Source organism: Humulus lupulus, chromosome 5, assembly GCF_963169125.1.
Source record: "Humulus lupulus chromosome 5, drHumLupu1.1, whole genome shotgun sequence".
Classification (NCBI taxonomy): Eukaryota; Viridiplantae; Streptophyta; class Magnoliopsida; order Rosales; family Cannabaceae; genus Humulus; species Humulus lupulus.
In genome coordinates, this window is record NC_084797.1 from 87,252,506 (window position 1) to 87,267,471 (window position 14,966).

The 14,966-nt window shown below is 37.2% G+C and overlaps 1 protein-coding gene across 1 annotated transcript; it reads right to left on the minus strand.

The window, feature by feature from the left end:
- Positions 1-5,383: 5,383 nt before the first annotated feature.
- Positions 5,384-8,497, minus strand: LOC133779277 (uncharacterized). Its single transcript, XM_062219257.1, has 3 exons — positions 8,191-8,497; positions 7,843-8,074; positions 5,384-5,897 (listed from the first exon to the last, which is right to left on the minus strand). Exons 1-3 carry the CDS (start codon positions 8,495-8,497, stop codon positions 5,384-5,386), a joined length of 1,053 nt encoding a protein of 350 aa, XP_062075241.1.
- Positions 8,498-14,966: the final 6,469 nt, after the last annotated feature.

Genomic DNA, 14,966 nt, shown 5'->3' on the forward strand with positions numbered 1-14,966 from the left:
ATTTGAACAATGAAACGAAAAAAGAAAAACAAGGAAACAAATGAAATAAGGAAATCAACAAGCTCTAGAATAGTTTCGGAGTTCACAACAAATAAGGGAAACAAGGAAACAAATGAAATAAGGAAATTAACAAGCTCTAGAATAGTTTCGGATTTCACAAGGAAACAAGGACAAAGAAATCAAAACACGACTAGATGATGATTTTTTTTTCTCAAAAAAACCTAATATAGAAACAAGAATTGAAAGAAAAATACAAAGGAAAGGATAGGCCAAACCGGATGATCCTAAGCTCTCTGATACCAATTGATACGAACCACACCAACGATTGTGGTGAAACCCGACACCAAATATGGCAGCCACCAAGAACACACGAATCTGGAATGATGAACAGTGACCCAATGCTTAGCCAAGCACGAACCTTGGTATGAGGAAGACGCCACAAGGAAATCCCTTGATAAGTTCGAAAAGTCTCTTCAAGAACTCAAGAAGAAAACCTCACAATATTTTCATTAACCAAAATAATCTGCCATGCCAAACGTTTACAAGGCCTAATATAGCCGAAAATTACATTAAAGACAAGCCCCTTTGTCTTCCTAATGAAAACCCTAACAAGCTCGAAAATTACATCAAAGACAAGCCCCTTTGTCTTCCTAATGAAAACCCTAACAAGCACAAATAGAAAGACTCTTGGACTCTCACAAGTCAAATGTTTGACTTTCACAAAAACAAAGACTAAATAAAAACGTGATTAAGTGACTGATTAAAATAAAAATACAAGATGCCAAAATCAAATAAGACTCATTACAAGAAGCTAAATATTGATCAAGCTCCTAAATTGAGTCTACTTTGATGAGCAGTACAAGTCTTTGTTCTCCTTCAGTGTTGACCACGGTCTCCTCCTGTTTTAGGACTCTATGGACTAGGTTGTTAAGTTCTTCTTTGAATCTCTTGGCTCGCGCCCTCGTCACCGGACCAACTAGAACTTGACTTGAATGTTTAGTCTTGGTGTCCCATCAAAGTCTCTGTAGTAGTGACTTGGAATGAATCTTCTTCTCATAATAGCTTTCATTTCCTCCCAAGTCTCAATAGGTCTTTCACCATTTCTTCTCCTGCCCAAAGTTAATTGATCCCACCAAATAATAGCATAATCAGTGAATTCAACGACCGCTAACTTTACCTTTTTCAACTTAGAATAGTTGTGACAATCAAACACCAACTCAATCTTCTTCTCCCACTCCAAATAAGCTTCAGGATCATTTCTTCCTTGGAAGGATGGAATCTTCATTTTAATGTTTCCCAAGTTGTTATCAAATCGATCTCTAGCTTGATGAGGACACCAAGACTAAAAATCCAAGTCAAGTTCCAGTTGATCCAAGTCAAGAGGGGAGGAATGATGAGGACACCAATTTAGGAGCTTGATCAATATTTAGCTTCCTGTAATGAGTCTTTTTATTTTTAATCACGTTTTTTATTTAGTCTTTGTTTATTTTGTGATAAGTCAAACATTTGACTTGTGTGAGTCCAATAGTCCTTTTGGACTTTAATTTTCGGTTTTATTAGGAAGACAAAAAGCTTGTCTTTAATTTCGGTTTTTATGTGGAAGACAAATGGGTTGTCCTTAATTTTTCGGTTTCATTAGGAAGACCAAGGGTCTTGTTTTCATGTAATTTTCGTCCTTATAAGGACTGCCAAAACAATGTGAAAAGGCAGATTATGTTGAATGAAATTGTGAGTTTATTTCTTCTTGAGTTCTTGAAGAAACTTTTGAACTTATCAAGGAGATTCCTTGTGGCGTTCATCCTGACTTATCAAACGGATTCCATCCCCGTTTGTGGCGTCTTCCTCATACCAAGGTTCGTGCTTGGCTAAGCATTGGGTCGCGGTTCCATTCCAATCTCGTGTGTTCTTGGTGGCTGTTCCATATTTGGTGTCGGGTTTCGTCACACTTGTTGGCGTGGTTCGTATCATAGCTCCTCTACCTCCATTCCCATGCCCAAATCTGCCCATGTTAACATTAGAGGCACAATCATCTTCATCCTCGCCATTTGCATAATAATCATCATAATCATATCTATTTTGACTCCTCCCTCTTTGTTGCCCATTCGCAGCTATAGGAGGCTGCCCCCTTTGTGATCTTTCTTCGACCCTATCCATCCTTTCATGTAGTTGTTCTAGTTCAGCCCTCATCATCCGTTTCATGTCTCCCATTAATGCTTGCATTTGTAGATTTGGAACAGCATGTTGTTTGATCTTCTTCTTGATTTTGAGAAATGATTATTGCCTACAAAACAATTAGAAGGAAAAAAGAATAGTTTCTCACCACACTCTCTCACGTGTTTCACTCAAGAATGATAACACTCACCCTCGTGTTTACTCAAATTTGGCTTTTACCCTCTTACAATTTGACACTCTCTTGCCTTTTTCCACTCTTATGTTCCCTCTTTTAGTTCTTTATTGAACTTAATGAACCCACACAAAATTTTTCTTATAACAATGAAACACAAACAGCTTGGAAGGATGGGATTTTAAAGGTGCAAAAGAAAAGAAGGAAAACTTTTAAAAATTAAATAAAAATACAAAGATAACATGGATACACACTTTTGAGGTATTGAAATTGGAATAATAACCTTATGTAATAGAAATCTTGAATTTCAGCAATATTCCAAATGTAAATTCTAATCAGATTATGTTCCCTCTTATAATAACCTTATGTAATAGAAATCTTGAATTTCAGCAATATTCCAAATGTAAATTCCAAATCTTGAATTTCCACTCTTATGTTCCCTCTTTTAGTTCTTTATTGAACATAATGAACCCACACAAAATTTTTCTTATAACAATGAAACACAAACAGCTTGGAAGAATGGGATTTTAAAGGTGCAAAAGAAAAGAAGGAAAACTTTTAAAAATTAAATAAAAATACAAAGATAACATGGATACACACTTTTGAGGTATTGAAATTGGAATAATAACCTTATGTAATAGAAATCTTGAATTTCAGCAATATTCCAAATGTAAATTCTAATCAGATTATTTTTTTTCTTTTTTTGCTTCTAATATTGAAATGATAAGTATAGAGAACGACTTCTGCCAAAGAAAAGAGAGCGAATTTTTTTCTTCTTTTTTTTTTTATGAAATTTCGATAAGATGGAATGAAATGAAATGAATAACTATGAAATAAGAATAAGGATAGATAAGAACTGTTGGGATTTTATGCCCTAATTAAAACCCAAATTCTTTGTAATCTCATTTTATTATCAATAAAAAAAATATGAATCATTTTTTGACTTGGTCAATCACTTTGCTCACATGTTTTATTTTCATGATTATTTGTTTAATATAAACTTTTATTAAATCCTGAGCATATAGCTAATCTTATTTATAGTTACTAAATCACAGTGGAATATAAATATGATTATATGTTCAAAATAAGTTAGTCCTAGGATTAGTCAGTGCACAGGATTTACACTGACTTGTCAATCTACGATTTGATCTACTTACACATTACAGTGTTATGTTCTTTCTAGAACATTAGGAAAGTAGATAAGATCGGATGTATTTGTTACATCGGACTGGACCGATATTGACAGTTGATAAGATAAGTAAACATACCGTTATTATCTATTCTGGTCATATCATATAGTTGACCATATGTCAATCCAATCTCAATTCTGAGTGGTTATGATTCTAACTGATTGTATTATTTGAGTTATTTGACTTGTTCGTTACCAGCTTACCCTACGAACTAGCCCATACTTAAATCTTGGGAACTCGGTAGTATAATTGAGTGGGAGTGTTACTCATAGATATGAGCATCTATAGCTTCTGATGAAGAAGTGAAATGATGGTTTCCTTTTAGTTTGGTTCAAGTAGTTAAATGATAGAGATCTCATTTCAGTAATTAAATTAGTTTACTGAAATATCATTTACAAGGAACTAAGTGTTTTAAGGATAAAATACAATGAGGGGTAAAACAGTATTTTAGTCCTATCTCATTGTAGACCATCTATAGAGGATTGAGTGACAATTATGGTTGTAACAATGGATAATTAATAGCGTATCTATATTTGTTATAGAGCGTTCTATGAATTCAATAGTGCAATTCTGAGTCTATAGTGGAGTCACGAGGAATGAATAAGTTAGTAAATTTATTTGTTAGATTTATGAAACTTATTGGAGCTTGATTTCATAGGCCCATGGTCCCCATTGTACCTTGAATAAAATCATCTAGATAGTCTCAATTAATTGATTTAATTATCAATTAGAATTATCAAAGTTGACTAGGTCAAGTTTGGATAGTTTCACAGAGTTATGTAATTTTGAGAAGAAAAGAGAAATTAGGGAAGATTTATTAATTAAGATAAATTGGTATCTATATTAATAAATAAGTTTAAAACAAGGTTCAAATTATAAATAATTAGTTTGATAAAGGATTTAAATGATTAATTAATTAATTAAATCAATAGAAAACAATACAGGCCTTGATTTTAAGTCCAATGAGCTTATAATCAAATGGGAAATTTCACGGGCCTAAAGCCCATGATAATTTTGACCTAGGGCTTCAAAATAGCTATTATTTTATTGATTTTTTAATTAAATTAAATGGCCTAATTGAGCCTATAAAAGGAGTGGTTAGAATCATAACCACTCAGAATTGAGATTGAATTGACCTATGGTCAACTATATGATATGACCAGAATAGATAATAACGGTATGTTTACTTATCTTATCAACTGTCAATACTGGTCCAATCCGATGTAACAAATACATCCGATCTTATCTACTTTTGCTAATGTTCTGGAAAGAACATAACACTGTAATGGGTAAGTAGATCATATCGTAGATTGACACGTCACTATAAATCTTGTGCACTGACTAATCCTAGGACTAACTTATTTTGAACATATAATCATATTTATATTCCACTGTGATTTAGTCACTATAAATAAGATTAGCTATATGCTCAGGATTTAATAGAAGTTTATATTAAACAAATAATCATGAAAATAAAACATGTGAGCAAAGTGATTGACCAAGTCAAAAAATGATTTCTATTCTTTTATTGATAATAAAATGAGATTACAAAGAATTTGGGTTTTTAGTTAGGGCATAAAACCCCAACATCGTGGCCCTCCACAATCTTAAATGCCCCAAAGAATTCTCTAGCATTCCAATTAGTGGATACTTCATGAATTGGTTCTAAAATTTGATTCAATAAATCTTGACTTTGTGATTTGTGGGTTTAACAAGTGAAAAAGAAAGGTATTAGGGAGAGAGAAAATGAATTGTCCATAGATAGTGCTGCCAATTTTCCAATGCCCTTACCAAGGCATACATCTCCTTATCATAAGTGGGATAATTTAGGACTGCCCCACTCATCTTTTCACTGAAATAAGCAACTGGACGTCCTTCTTGCATTACCTATTCCTGAAGCATCACACTCAATTTCAAAAATTTTAGCAAAGTTAGGTAAAACAAGCAAAGGTGCATTAGTTAACTTTTCTTTGATAAGATTAAATGCCTTTTCTTGTTCTTTCCCCCACTTAAACTGCACGTTTTTCTTGATGACTTCAGTAAGAGGGGCGGCTAAGCTACTAAAATCACGCACAAACAGTCTATAGAAGCTAGTTAAGCCATGGAAACTCCTCACTTGGCTGATTTTTGTAGGCGTTGGCCACTCTTGGATTGCCTTCACCTTTTCCTCGTCCACCTCAATTCCGCTCTTACTAACAACAAAACCAAGAAACACAAGCTTATCCGTGCAAAAGGTGCACTTCTTGAGGTTAGCAAACAGCTTTTCTTTTCTTAGAATTTCCAAAACAGATTTCAAATGCATTACATGTTCTTCCAAGTTTTTACTATAAATTAGGATATCATCAAAATACACAACTACAAATCTGCCAATAAATGCATGCAATGGTTCATCAAACGCATAAATGTGCTCGGAGCATTAGTTAAACCGAAAGGCATTACTAACCACTCATACAAACCATATTTAGTCTTAAAATTAGTTTTCCATTCATCACCTTCCTTCATCCAAATCTGATGATACCCACTCTTAAGATCAATTTTTGTAAAGACACAAGAACCATGCAATTCATCCAACATATCATCTAATTTAGGAATGGGATGACAATACTTTACCGTTATGTTGTTGATGGCTCGACAGTCAACACACATCCTCCATGTTCCATCCTTCTTAGGAACTACTGGAACAGCACAAGGACTCATGCTTTCACGCACATACCCCTTCTCCAATAATTCACCTACTTGCCTCTGAAGCTCCTAGGTCTCCTCGGGATTGCTCCTATAAGCAGGTTGGTTTGGAATGGATGCACCGGGTATGAAATCAATTTGATGTTCAACCCATAAGGTACCTCTTCGGGAAGGACATCTTCAAACTCCTGCAAAAGAGAAACAATATCGCTCGGCAAAGTACCGACGAGATCATTAGTACATAAAAGAGCCTCCTTGTACAAGTACAATAAGTAAGGGGCTGGTGTGAAAATAATGCTCTCTTGATCTCACTTTTTTTTGCAATATAACTGAATTTTTCCTCTCTTGCTCTCACTATGGCTGAAATCCTCTCTCTTTCTTTTTCACTCTGATCAATGTCTTTCTCTCTTTCTTTATTTTTCAACTCTTTTCTTTTTTCTATTTCAGCCTTCCTTTCTTTATTTTTTTCATTTGATCTTTGTAACTTTAGTTGATCCTCCATGACCTGTTTTGGAGTTAATGGAACAAGAGTAATAGGTTGCCTTTTAAGAGTGAAAGAATACCTATTCGTGAATCCATCATGTGTAACCCTCAAATCATACTGCCACGGTCTTCCCAACAATAAATGGCATGCATGCATAGGAACCACATCACAAAGCACCTCATCCTCATATTTGCCAATGGATAATGCTACCAACACTTGCCTTGTCACCTTTATTTCGCCATATTCATTCAGCCACTGAAGCCAGTAAGGGTGATACGAACCACACCAACAATTGTGGTGAAACCCAACACCAAATATGGCAGCCACCAAGAACACACGAATCTGGAATGATGAACCGTGACCCAATGCTTAGCCAAGCACGAACCTTTGTATGAGGAAGATGCCACAAACGATGATGGGAATCCGTTTGATAAGTCAGATTGAACGCCACAAGGAATACCTTGATAAGTTCGAATAGTCTCTTCAAGAACTCAAGAAGAAAACCTCTCAATTTTCATTTCATCAAAATCTGCCATGACCAAACGTTTACAAGGCTTAATATAGCCGAAAATTACATCAAAGACAAGCCCCTTTGTCTTCCTAATGAAAACCCTAACAAGCTCGAAAATTACATCAAAGACAAGCCCCTTTGTCTTCCTAATGAAAACCCTAACAAGCTCGAAAATTACATCAAAGACAAGCCCCTTTGTCTTCCTAATGAAAACCCTAACAAGCACAAATAGAAAGACTCTTGGACTCTCACAAGTCAAATGTTTGACTTTCACAAAAACAAAGACTAAATAAAAACGTGATTAAGTGACTGATTAAAATAAAAATACAAGATGCCAAAATCAAATAAGACTCATTACAAGAAGCTAAATATTGATCAAGCTCCTAAACTGAGTCTACTTTGATGAGTAGGACAAGTCTTTGTTCTCCTTCAGTGTTGACCACGGTCTCCTCTTGTTTTAGGACTCTGTGGACTAGGTTGTTAAGTTCATCTTTGAATCTCTTGGCTTGCGCCCTTGTCACCGGACCAACTGGAACTTGACTTGAATCTTTAGTCTTGGTGTCCTCATCAAAGGGTGAGGATGTTTCAAAGTGGTTAAGGCCAATTTCTCCACCAAATAAGTGTTGGCTACATTTGTACAACTCCCTCCATCGATAATGACACTGCAAACTTTGTTATTACAAAGAACCGAGTATGAAATAAGTTCTCCCTTTGGTTACTTTCTTCCTCCTTAATCTGCACATTGAGAACTCGCCTTGCTACCAATAAATCTCCAACCACAGCATTTTGCTTATCATCAGCATCCTCCAAAGGTGGCATGGCATCATCATCTACTTCTTCCTCATTCTCTGACTCAAGCTCTCCTTGGGCATTAATCACCATCACCCTTTGTTTACACACTGGCTAGCTATGTGTCCCCGCCCCTGACATTTAAAACACTTAATATCATGTGTTTTAGAAGTAGAAGAACCAGTGTTACCTAAAGTAGTGGCGGTCGTTGGCTTGGCATTCGAGGGTTCAAATTTTGGATTATTGTGTAGCTGCTCGTCCGTTTTTTGTGTTGTCTTCCCTAGGCTGGTGGTAGCTATAGGTTGTCCCCTCCTAGCCAATCCCTTCCATTTGAGTTGTTCCTCCACCTTTATGGCTTGATGCACCATATCCGTTAGCTCAACATAGTGCTGCAACTCAACTATATCCACAATCTCTTGATTTAAACCGTGCAAAAACCTAGCCATGGTGGCTTCCCTGTCCTCTTCTACATTAGCCCGGATCATAGCTACCTCCATCTCCTTGTAATACTCATCCACACTCTTGGAACCTTGATTTAACCTCTGCAACTTTTGATACAATCCCCTTTAACAGTGGCTGGGTACAAAACTCTTCCTCATAAGAATTTTCATCTCCTCCCAAGTGTCCACGGGTGGCTCTCTATTCCTCCTCCTATTAATCAGTAATTGATCCCACCAAACAATGGCATAATCAGTGAATTCAATTGCTGCCAACTTAACCTTCTTTATCTCAAAGTAGTTGTGACAATCAAACACCATCTCTATTTTAGTTTCCCACTCCAAATAAGCTTCAGGATCATTTTTACCTTGAAAAGATGGGATTTTAATCTTTATGTTTCCTAAATCATTATCCCTTCTAGGCCTACCCATCCTATCTTCTCTATTCCCATACCCACGCTCAAACCTGCCCCGGTTCAAATATGGCTCATCAAACTCCTCTGACTCAGCCTCTTCCTCAACATTCCGCCACGGAACACGCCCACCTTGTTGCCTATTGGGGATGTCTTGTTGCTCTTCCCTAGGAGTTCCTGCTTCTACCCTATCCAACCTCTCATGAATAGGTTCTAATTCAGCCCTCATCATATGCCTCATCTCCCCTAACAACGCTTGCATTTGGAGGTTCGGACCTGCGGGTTGTCGAAAATCTCCGGTTGTGTCTTCTTCTTGATTATTGGATATGTTTAAAATCTGCAAAAAAAAGTAAGAATCCTCACAAACACTGCCTCACGTGTTTCACTCAACAATTGATACACTTGCACTCATGTTTTTAGTCTAAACGACTTTTACCCTCTTATGGCCTCACACACTCTTGCCTTTTTCCACTCTTTTGTGTCTTCTTTAGTTCTTAATCGAACTTCAAGAAACTAATCCAAAATAATCTAGCAACCATTCAAAAAGGAGAAGCAACCAAACTCATCAACAAATCAAGAAGGGAAAAAGGACTCATCAAAAGATTAAAGATCAAGAACTTGAATACGGTGAGAAACAAGATTGAAAGGAATAAATTTTTCTTAATGGAATCATGTACTTTTTTTTTCTTTCTTTTTTTTTTTTTTGCTGTTGTTCTTTTTTTTTTCAACTACAGTAGGGAATTGGAAAAAGAAAATAAAAGATAGTCAAACTTGCCTTAGAACCAAAGCTTTGATACAAAATGATATGAACCTCACCAACAATTGTGATGAAACTCGATAACAATGATGGTTTGGAACCCCAAGATCGTGTAGACAAGATTTGATGAGCCTTGACTCGTCACCTAATTAGATGAAAACCAAGACTACAAAGGATAGAAAACGCCACACCAGGAAACCTACGAATATCTCAAGGATCAAGGTGATAAGTTTGGTTGTTTGAATGCCACAAGATTAACTTGATAAGTTTAAGAGTTCTTTCAAGAACGAAGAGGAACACACCTCACAATAATAATAATATTGATGAGGACACCAAGACTCAAAATTCAAGTCAAGTTCCAGTTGATCCAAGTCAAGAGGGGAGGAATGATGAGGACACCAGTTTAGGAGCTTGATCAATATTTAGCTTCTTGTAATGAGTCTTTTTATTTTTAATCACGTTTTTTAGTCTTTGTTTATTTTGTGATAAGTCAAACATTTGACTTGTGTGAGTCCAATAGTCCTCTTGTCTTTAATTTCGGTTTTCATGAGGAAGACAAAAGGCTTGTCTTTAATTTCGGTTTTCATTAGGAAGACAAAGGGGCTGTCCTTAATTTTTCGGTTTCATTAGGAAGACCAAGGGTCTTGTTTTCATGTAATTTTCGTCCTTATAAGGACTGCCAAAACAATGTGAAAGGCCAGATTATGTTGAATGAAATTGTGAGTTTATTTCTTCTTGAGTTCTTGAAGAAACTTTTGAACTTATCAAGGAGATTCCTTGTGGCGTTCATCCTGACTTATCAAACGGATTCCATCCCCGTTTGTGGTGTCTTCCTCATACCAAGGTTCGTGCTTGGCTAAGCATTGGGTCGCGGTTCCATTCCAATCTCGTATGTTCTTGGTGGCTGTTCCATATTTGGTGTCGGGTTTCGTCACACTTGTTGGCGTGGTTCGTATCAGTTGGTATCAGAGATTAGGATCATCCGGTTTGGCCTATCCTTTTTCATTTTTTTTTCTATTCAGTTCGTGTTATTATATTAGGATTTCTGAAAAAAAAAAAAAATCTATCTATTCGTGTTCTTGATTTTTCTAGTCTTTGTTCTTGTTTTCCTTCTAAAAAAATCTGAAACCATTATAGTTAATCTCTTTATTCCAGATTGTTTCTTTGTTTAAATCGTGTTCTTATTTCCTAGTTCCCGAAACTATTCTAGAGCTTGTTGAAATCGTGAATTAGGGCTTTGAGTTTTTCTCTTGTTCTAATTGTGGAATCTAAATTTTCATTGAGTTACTCTTGCTGTTTTGTTTTGAAATCCGAATTTTTCCTTGGGTTTCTCTTGTTCTTGTTGTGAAATTCGAAATTGGAATTGAGTTCCCTTGTTCTTATTGTGAAATCTGAATTGGGATTGAGTAAATCTGAATTGGGATTGATATTCTCTTATTCATATTGTTAAATCCAAATGTGGGTTGAGTTTTCTCTTTTCTTTTTGTGAAATCCGAATCTGCATTGTTTCTCTTTTCTTTTTGAGTCTCTATTGTTTCTCTTGTGAAAACCGATTCATTTTGTTTTTGAATTGTTCCTTGTATCTGCATTTGAGAAAAAGAAAAGAAAAGAAGAAAGAAAGAAAAGAAAGAAGAAGAAAACCAAGAGGATCCGAATTCTAAGAAAACCAAGAGTCTGGAAACCTCTCTTAAAAAAAATTTTGTTCTATTCTTGTTCCCTATGGTCTAGAGGCCTTTTTGCCAAAACCCCACACAAGTGATCCAAAAATCATCATTTTTCATCAGTTTTTCTATGTTCGTTTGGTTTGTCCTAGTTTGATTTGCTACTTGAATCCTCCATGATATTGTGGATTAGTTTTGAAAGAACTTAAAGAAGAATACGAGTGGAAAAAGGCAGAGGTGTGAGCCTATTTGAGGGTAAAAGCCATTGAAATTGAGTGAAAATATTGTTCGAGCGAAACACGTGAGGGAGTGTGGTGAGGTCTTTTCTCCATATTATTCTAACCCTATTTTGCAGATTTCCATCATGGCACAAAATCCAGAGAAAGATGCAAGCAATGATATTCCGCCACCTGAGGTTCCGAATCTACAAATGCAAGCATTAATTGGGGAGATGCAAAGGATGATGAGGGCGGAGTGTGAGCAGATACATGAGAGGTTGGATAGGGTAGAAGAGGGAACGCAATGGAGGGCACGGAGGAACAGGGTACAACAACGGGATGTTGAGGGTGAAAGAGAGTTTGATGGGGGCGATTTAGAGGAAGAATATGATAGGATGTCAGAGGGTAACCATAGGAGGTATGGCCGAGATAGAGAAGCTAGGAACTGGGTAGACAATAATTTGGGAAATATCAAGATGAGAATCCCCGCCTTTCAAGGCAAGAGTGATCCTGAGGCATACCTTGAGTGGGAGAAGAAAATGGAGTTGGTTTTCAATTGTCACAACTACTCCGACATGAAGAAGGTAAAACTAGCTGTCATTGAATTTACTGATTATGCTATTGTTTGGTGGGATCAGTTGTGCATCAATAGGAGGCGAAATGGAGATCGTGCCATTGACACTTGGGAGGCTATGAAGAGGGTGATGAGGCGACGGTTTGTACCATCTCATTATTATCGAGATCTATACCTTAAGTTGCAGGGTCTTCGTCAAGGTTCCAAGAGTGTTGATGAGTATTACAAGGAGATGGAGATGGCTATGATTAGAGCCAATGTGGAAGAGGATCGGGAGGCAACAATGGCAAGGTTTTTGAATGGGTTGAACCGAGAGATTGCAAATCCAATTGAGCTACACCATTATGTGGAATTGGAAGATTTGGTGCATATGGCAATCAAAGTTGAGAGGCAGCTCAAGAGGGGTAGTACAAGTTCAAAGCCAAGACGCGCACACCATTCAAGTGCAACACCTTGGCGGTCGAACTATCCAAAGAAGGAAGAAGACCAACCTACTTCATCCTTTACACCAAAACCAGCCACGACCCCTCAAGGTAAAACAGCCCCTACTTCGTCCCATTCTAGTGAGATAAAATGTTTCAAATGTCAGGGGCGAGGACACATAGCTAGCCAATGTCCAAACAAGCGAGTTATGGTAATTCGGGATAATGGGGAGATAGATTCCGAAGAGGAAGATGATCTTGATGACATGCCACCATTGGAGGACGCTTCTATGGGTGATGAGGAGTTTGGGGCAGAATCTGGTGAGATGCTTGCACTAGTCACACGACGAGCCTTAAATTTGCAAGCAAAAGAAGAGGAAGAAGAGGTGCAGCGGGAGAACATCTTTCACACTCGTTGTCATGTGAAAGACAAGGTATGCAGTGTTATTATTGATGGTGGTAGTTGCACTAACGTTGCTAGTTCTTCCATGGTTGAAAAGCTGGGGCTCCCAACACTTAAACATCCTTGTCCATACAAGTTGCAGTGGTTGAATGATAGTGGTGAAGTGAGGGTTACAAAACAGGTGCTGGTATCATTTCGAATTGGCAAGTATGAGGATGAGGTATTGTGCGATGTGGTTCCCATGCAAGCTGGACACCTCCTTCTAGGAAGGCCTTGGATATTTGATCAGCGAGTCCAGCATGATGGCTTCACGAACAAGTACTCATTCACGTTCCATCAACGAACAATCACTCTAGCTCCATTGACGCCAAAGCAAGTATATGAAGACCAAGTGAGGTTGCAAAAATTGAGTGATAAAAAAATATTGAGTGAGCAAAAGAAGGAGAGTGAAAAGATGATTGAGAATGAGAAAAAAGAGAGACAAAGAGAGAAAAGGGTCGAATCAAGTGAGAGAGAAAAGAAAGAGAAGAGTTCGATCAATGAGGGAAAATTCGAGAGAAAACAAAGTAATTTTTATGCAAAAAAAAGTGAGGTTAAGGAGGCTCTTTTAAACACTAACCAACTTGATGCTAACAAGGGTCGTCACAAGCAGGTTTTTGATCCCGGTGATTGGGTATGGTTACACATGAGGAAAGAGCGATTCCCAGCACAAAGACGTTTCAAATTGCTACCTCGAGGAGATGGGCCGTTTCAAGTGCTAGAAAGGATCAATGAAAATGCCTACAGACTCGATTTACCAGGTGAGTATACTGTTAGTGCTACTTTTAATGTTTCTGATTTGAGTCCTTTTGATGCAGGTGACGATTTGAGGTCAAATCTTTCTCAAGAGGGGGGGAATGATGAGGACACCAAGACTCAAAATTCAAGTCAAGTTCCAGTTGATCCAAGTCAAGAGGGGAGGAATGATGAGGACACCAGTTTAGGAGCTTGATCAATATTTAGCTTCTTGTAATGAGTCTTTTTATTTTTAATCACGTTTTTTAGTCTTTGTTTATTTTGTGATAAGTCAAACATTTGACTTGTGTGAGTCCAATAGTCCTCTTGTCTTTAATTTCGGTTTTCATGAGGAAGACAAAAGGCTTGTCTTTAATTTCGGTTTTCATTAGGAAGACAAAGGGGCTGTCCTTAATTTTTCGGTTTCATTAGGAAGACCAAGGGTCTTGTTTTCATGTAATTTTCGTCCTTATAAGGACTGCCAAAACAATGTGAAAGGCCAGATTATGTTGAATGAAATTGTGAGTTTATTTCTTCTTGAGTTCTTGAAGAAACTTTTGAACTTATCAAGGAGATTCCTTGTGGCGTTCATCCTGACTTATCAAACGGATTCCATCCCCGTTTGTGGCGTCTTCCTCATACCAAGGTTCGTGCTTGGCTAAGCATTGGGTCGCGGTTCCATTCCAATCTCGTATGTTCTTGGTGGCTGTTCCATATTTGGTGTCGGGTTTCGTCACACTTGTTGGCATGGTTCGTATCAAATATTTCTCAAAAACATAATGTCTTACAATGTTCATAAAACCCCTATATATACTTGGAACAATCCTCCAAGAATAGGAAAAGTCATAATTCAGCCTTAAAATCATCATAAACATAAAAATAATAACTCCCCACGTGTTTAGGCATTTTGGACTTCAAAACGCTGCCAAAAATAAGTTAAATGACTAAATTTAATGCATTAACTTAACCAGCCAAGGCCATTGGCATTCCCCTATTTAATTTCCTTGAAACTCATCAAATTCATGCCCTTTAATGACTAAACCATGCTGATTACGTTTTTGGATGTTAATTAGCCTCTTCACTTGCTTTGATGACATGGACTAAGCCTCGATTATTATTTGAGTCCATATTGGTCTTTTTAGAATCAGCCCAATTCTCTTGGATTAGCCCATTTAGTGCTTCCTTGAAATGCTTGGCTCTAACTCTTTGAATTGGGCCACTAGGAAGTGACAAAGGTTCTAGTGTAAATCCAGCTCCATTCCCACATGTATGATCAGAATGTCCAGCTCCTTGGTTTGCATGAGCAG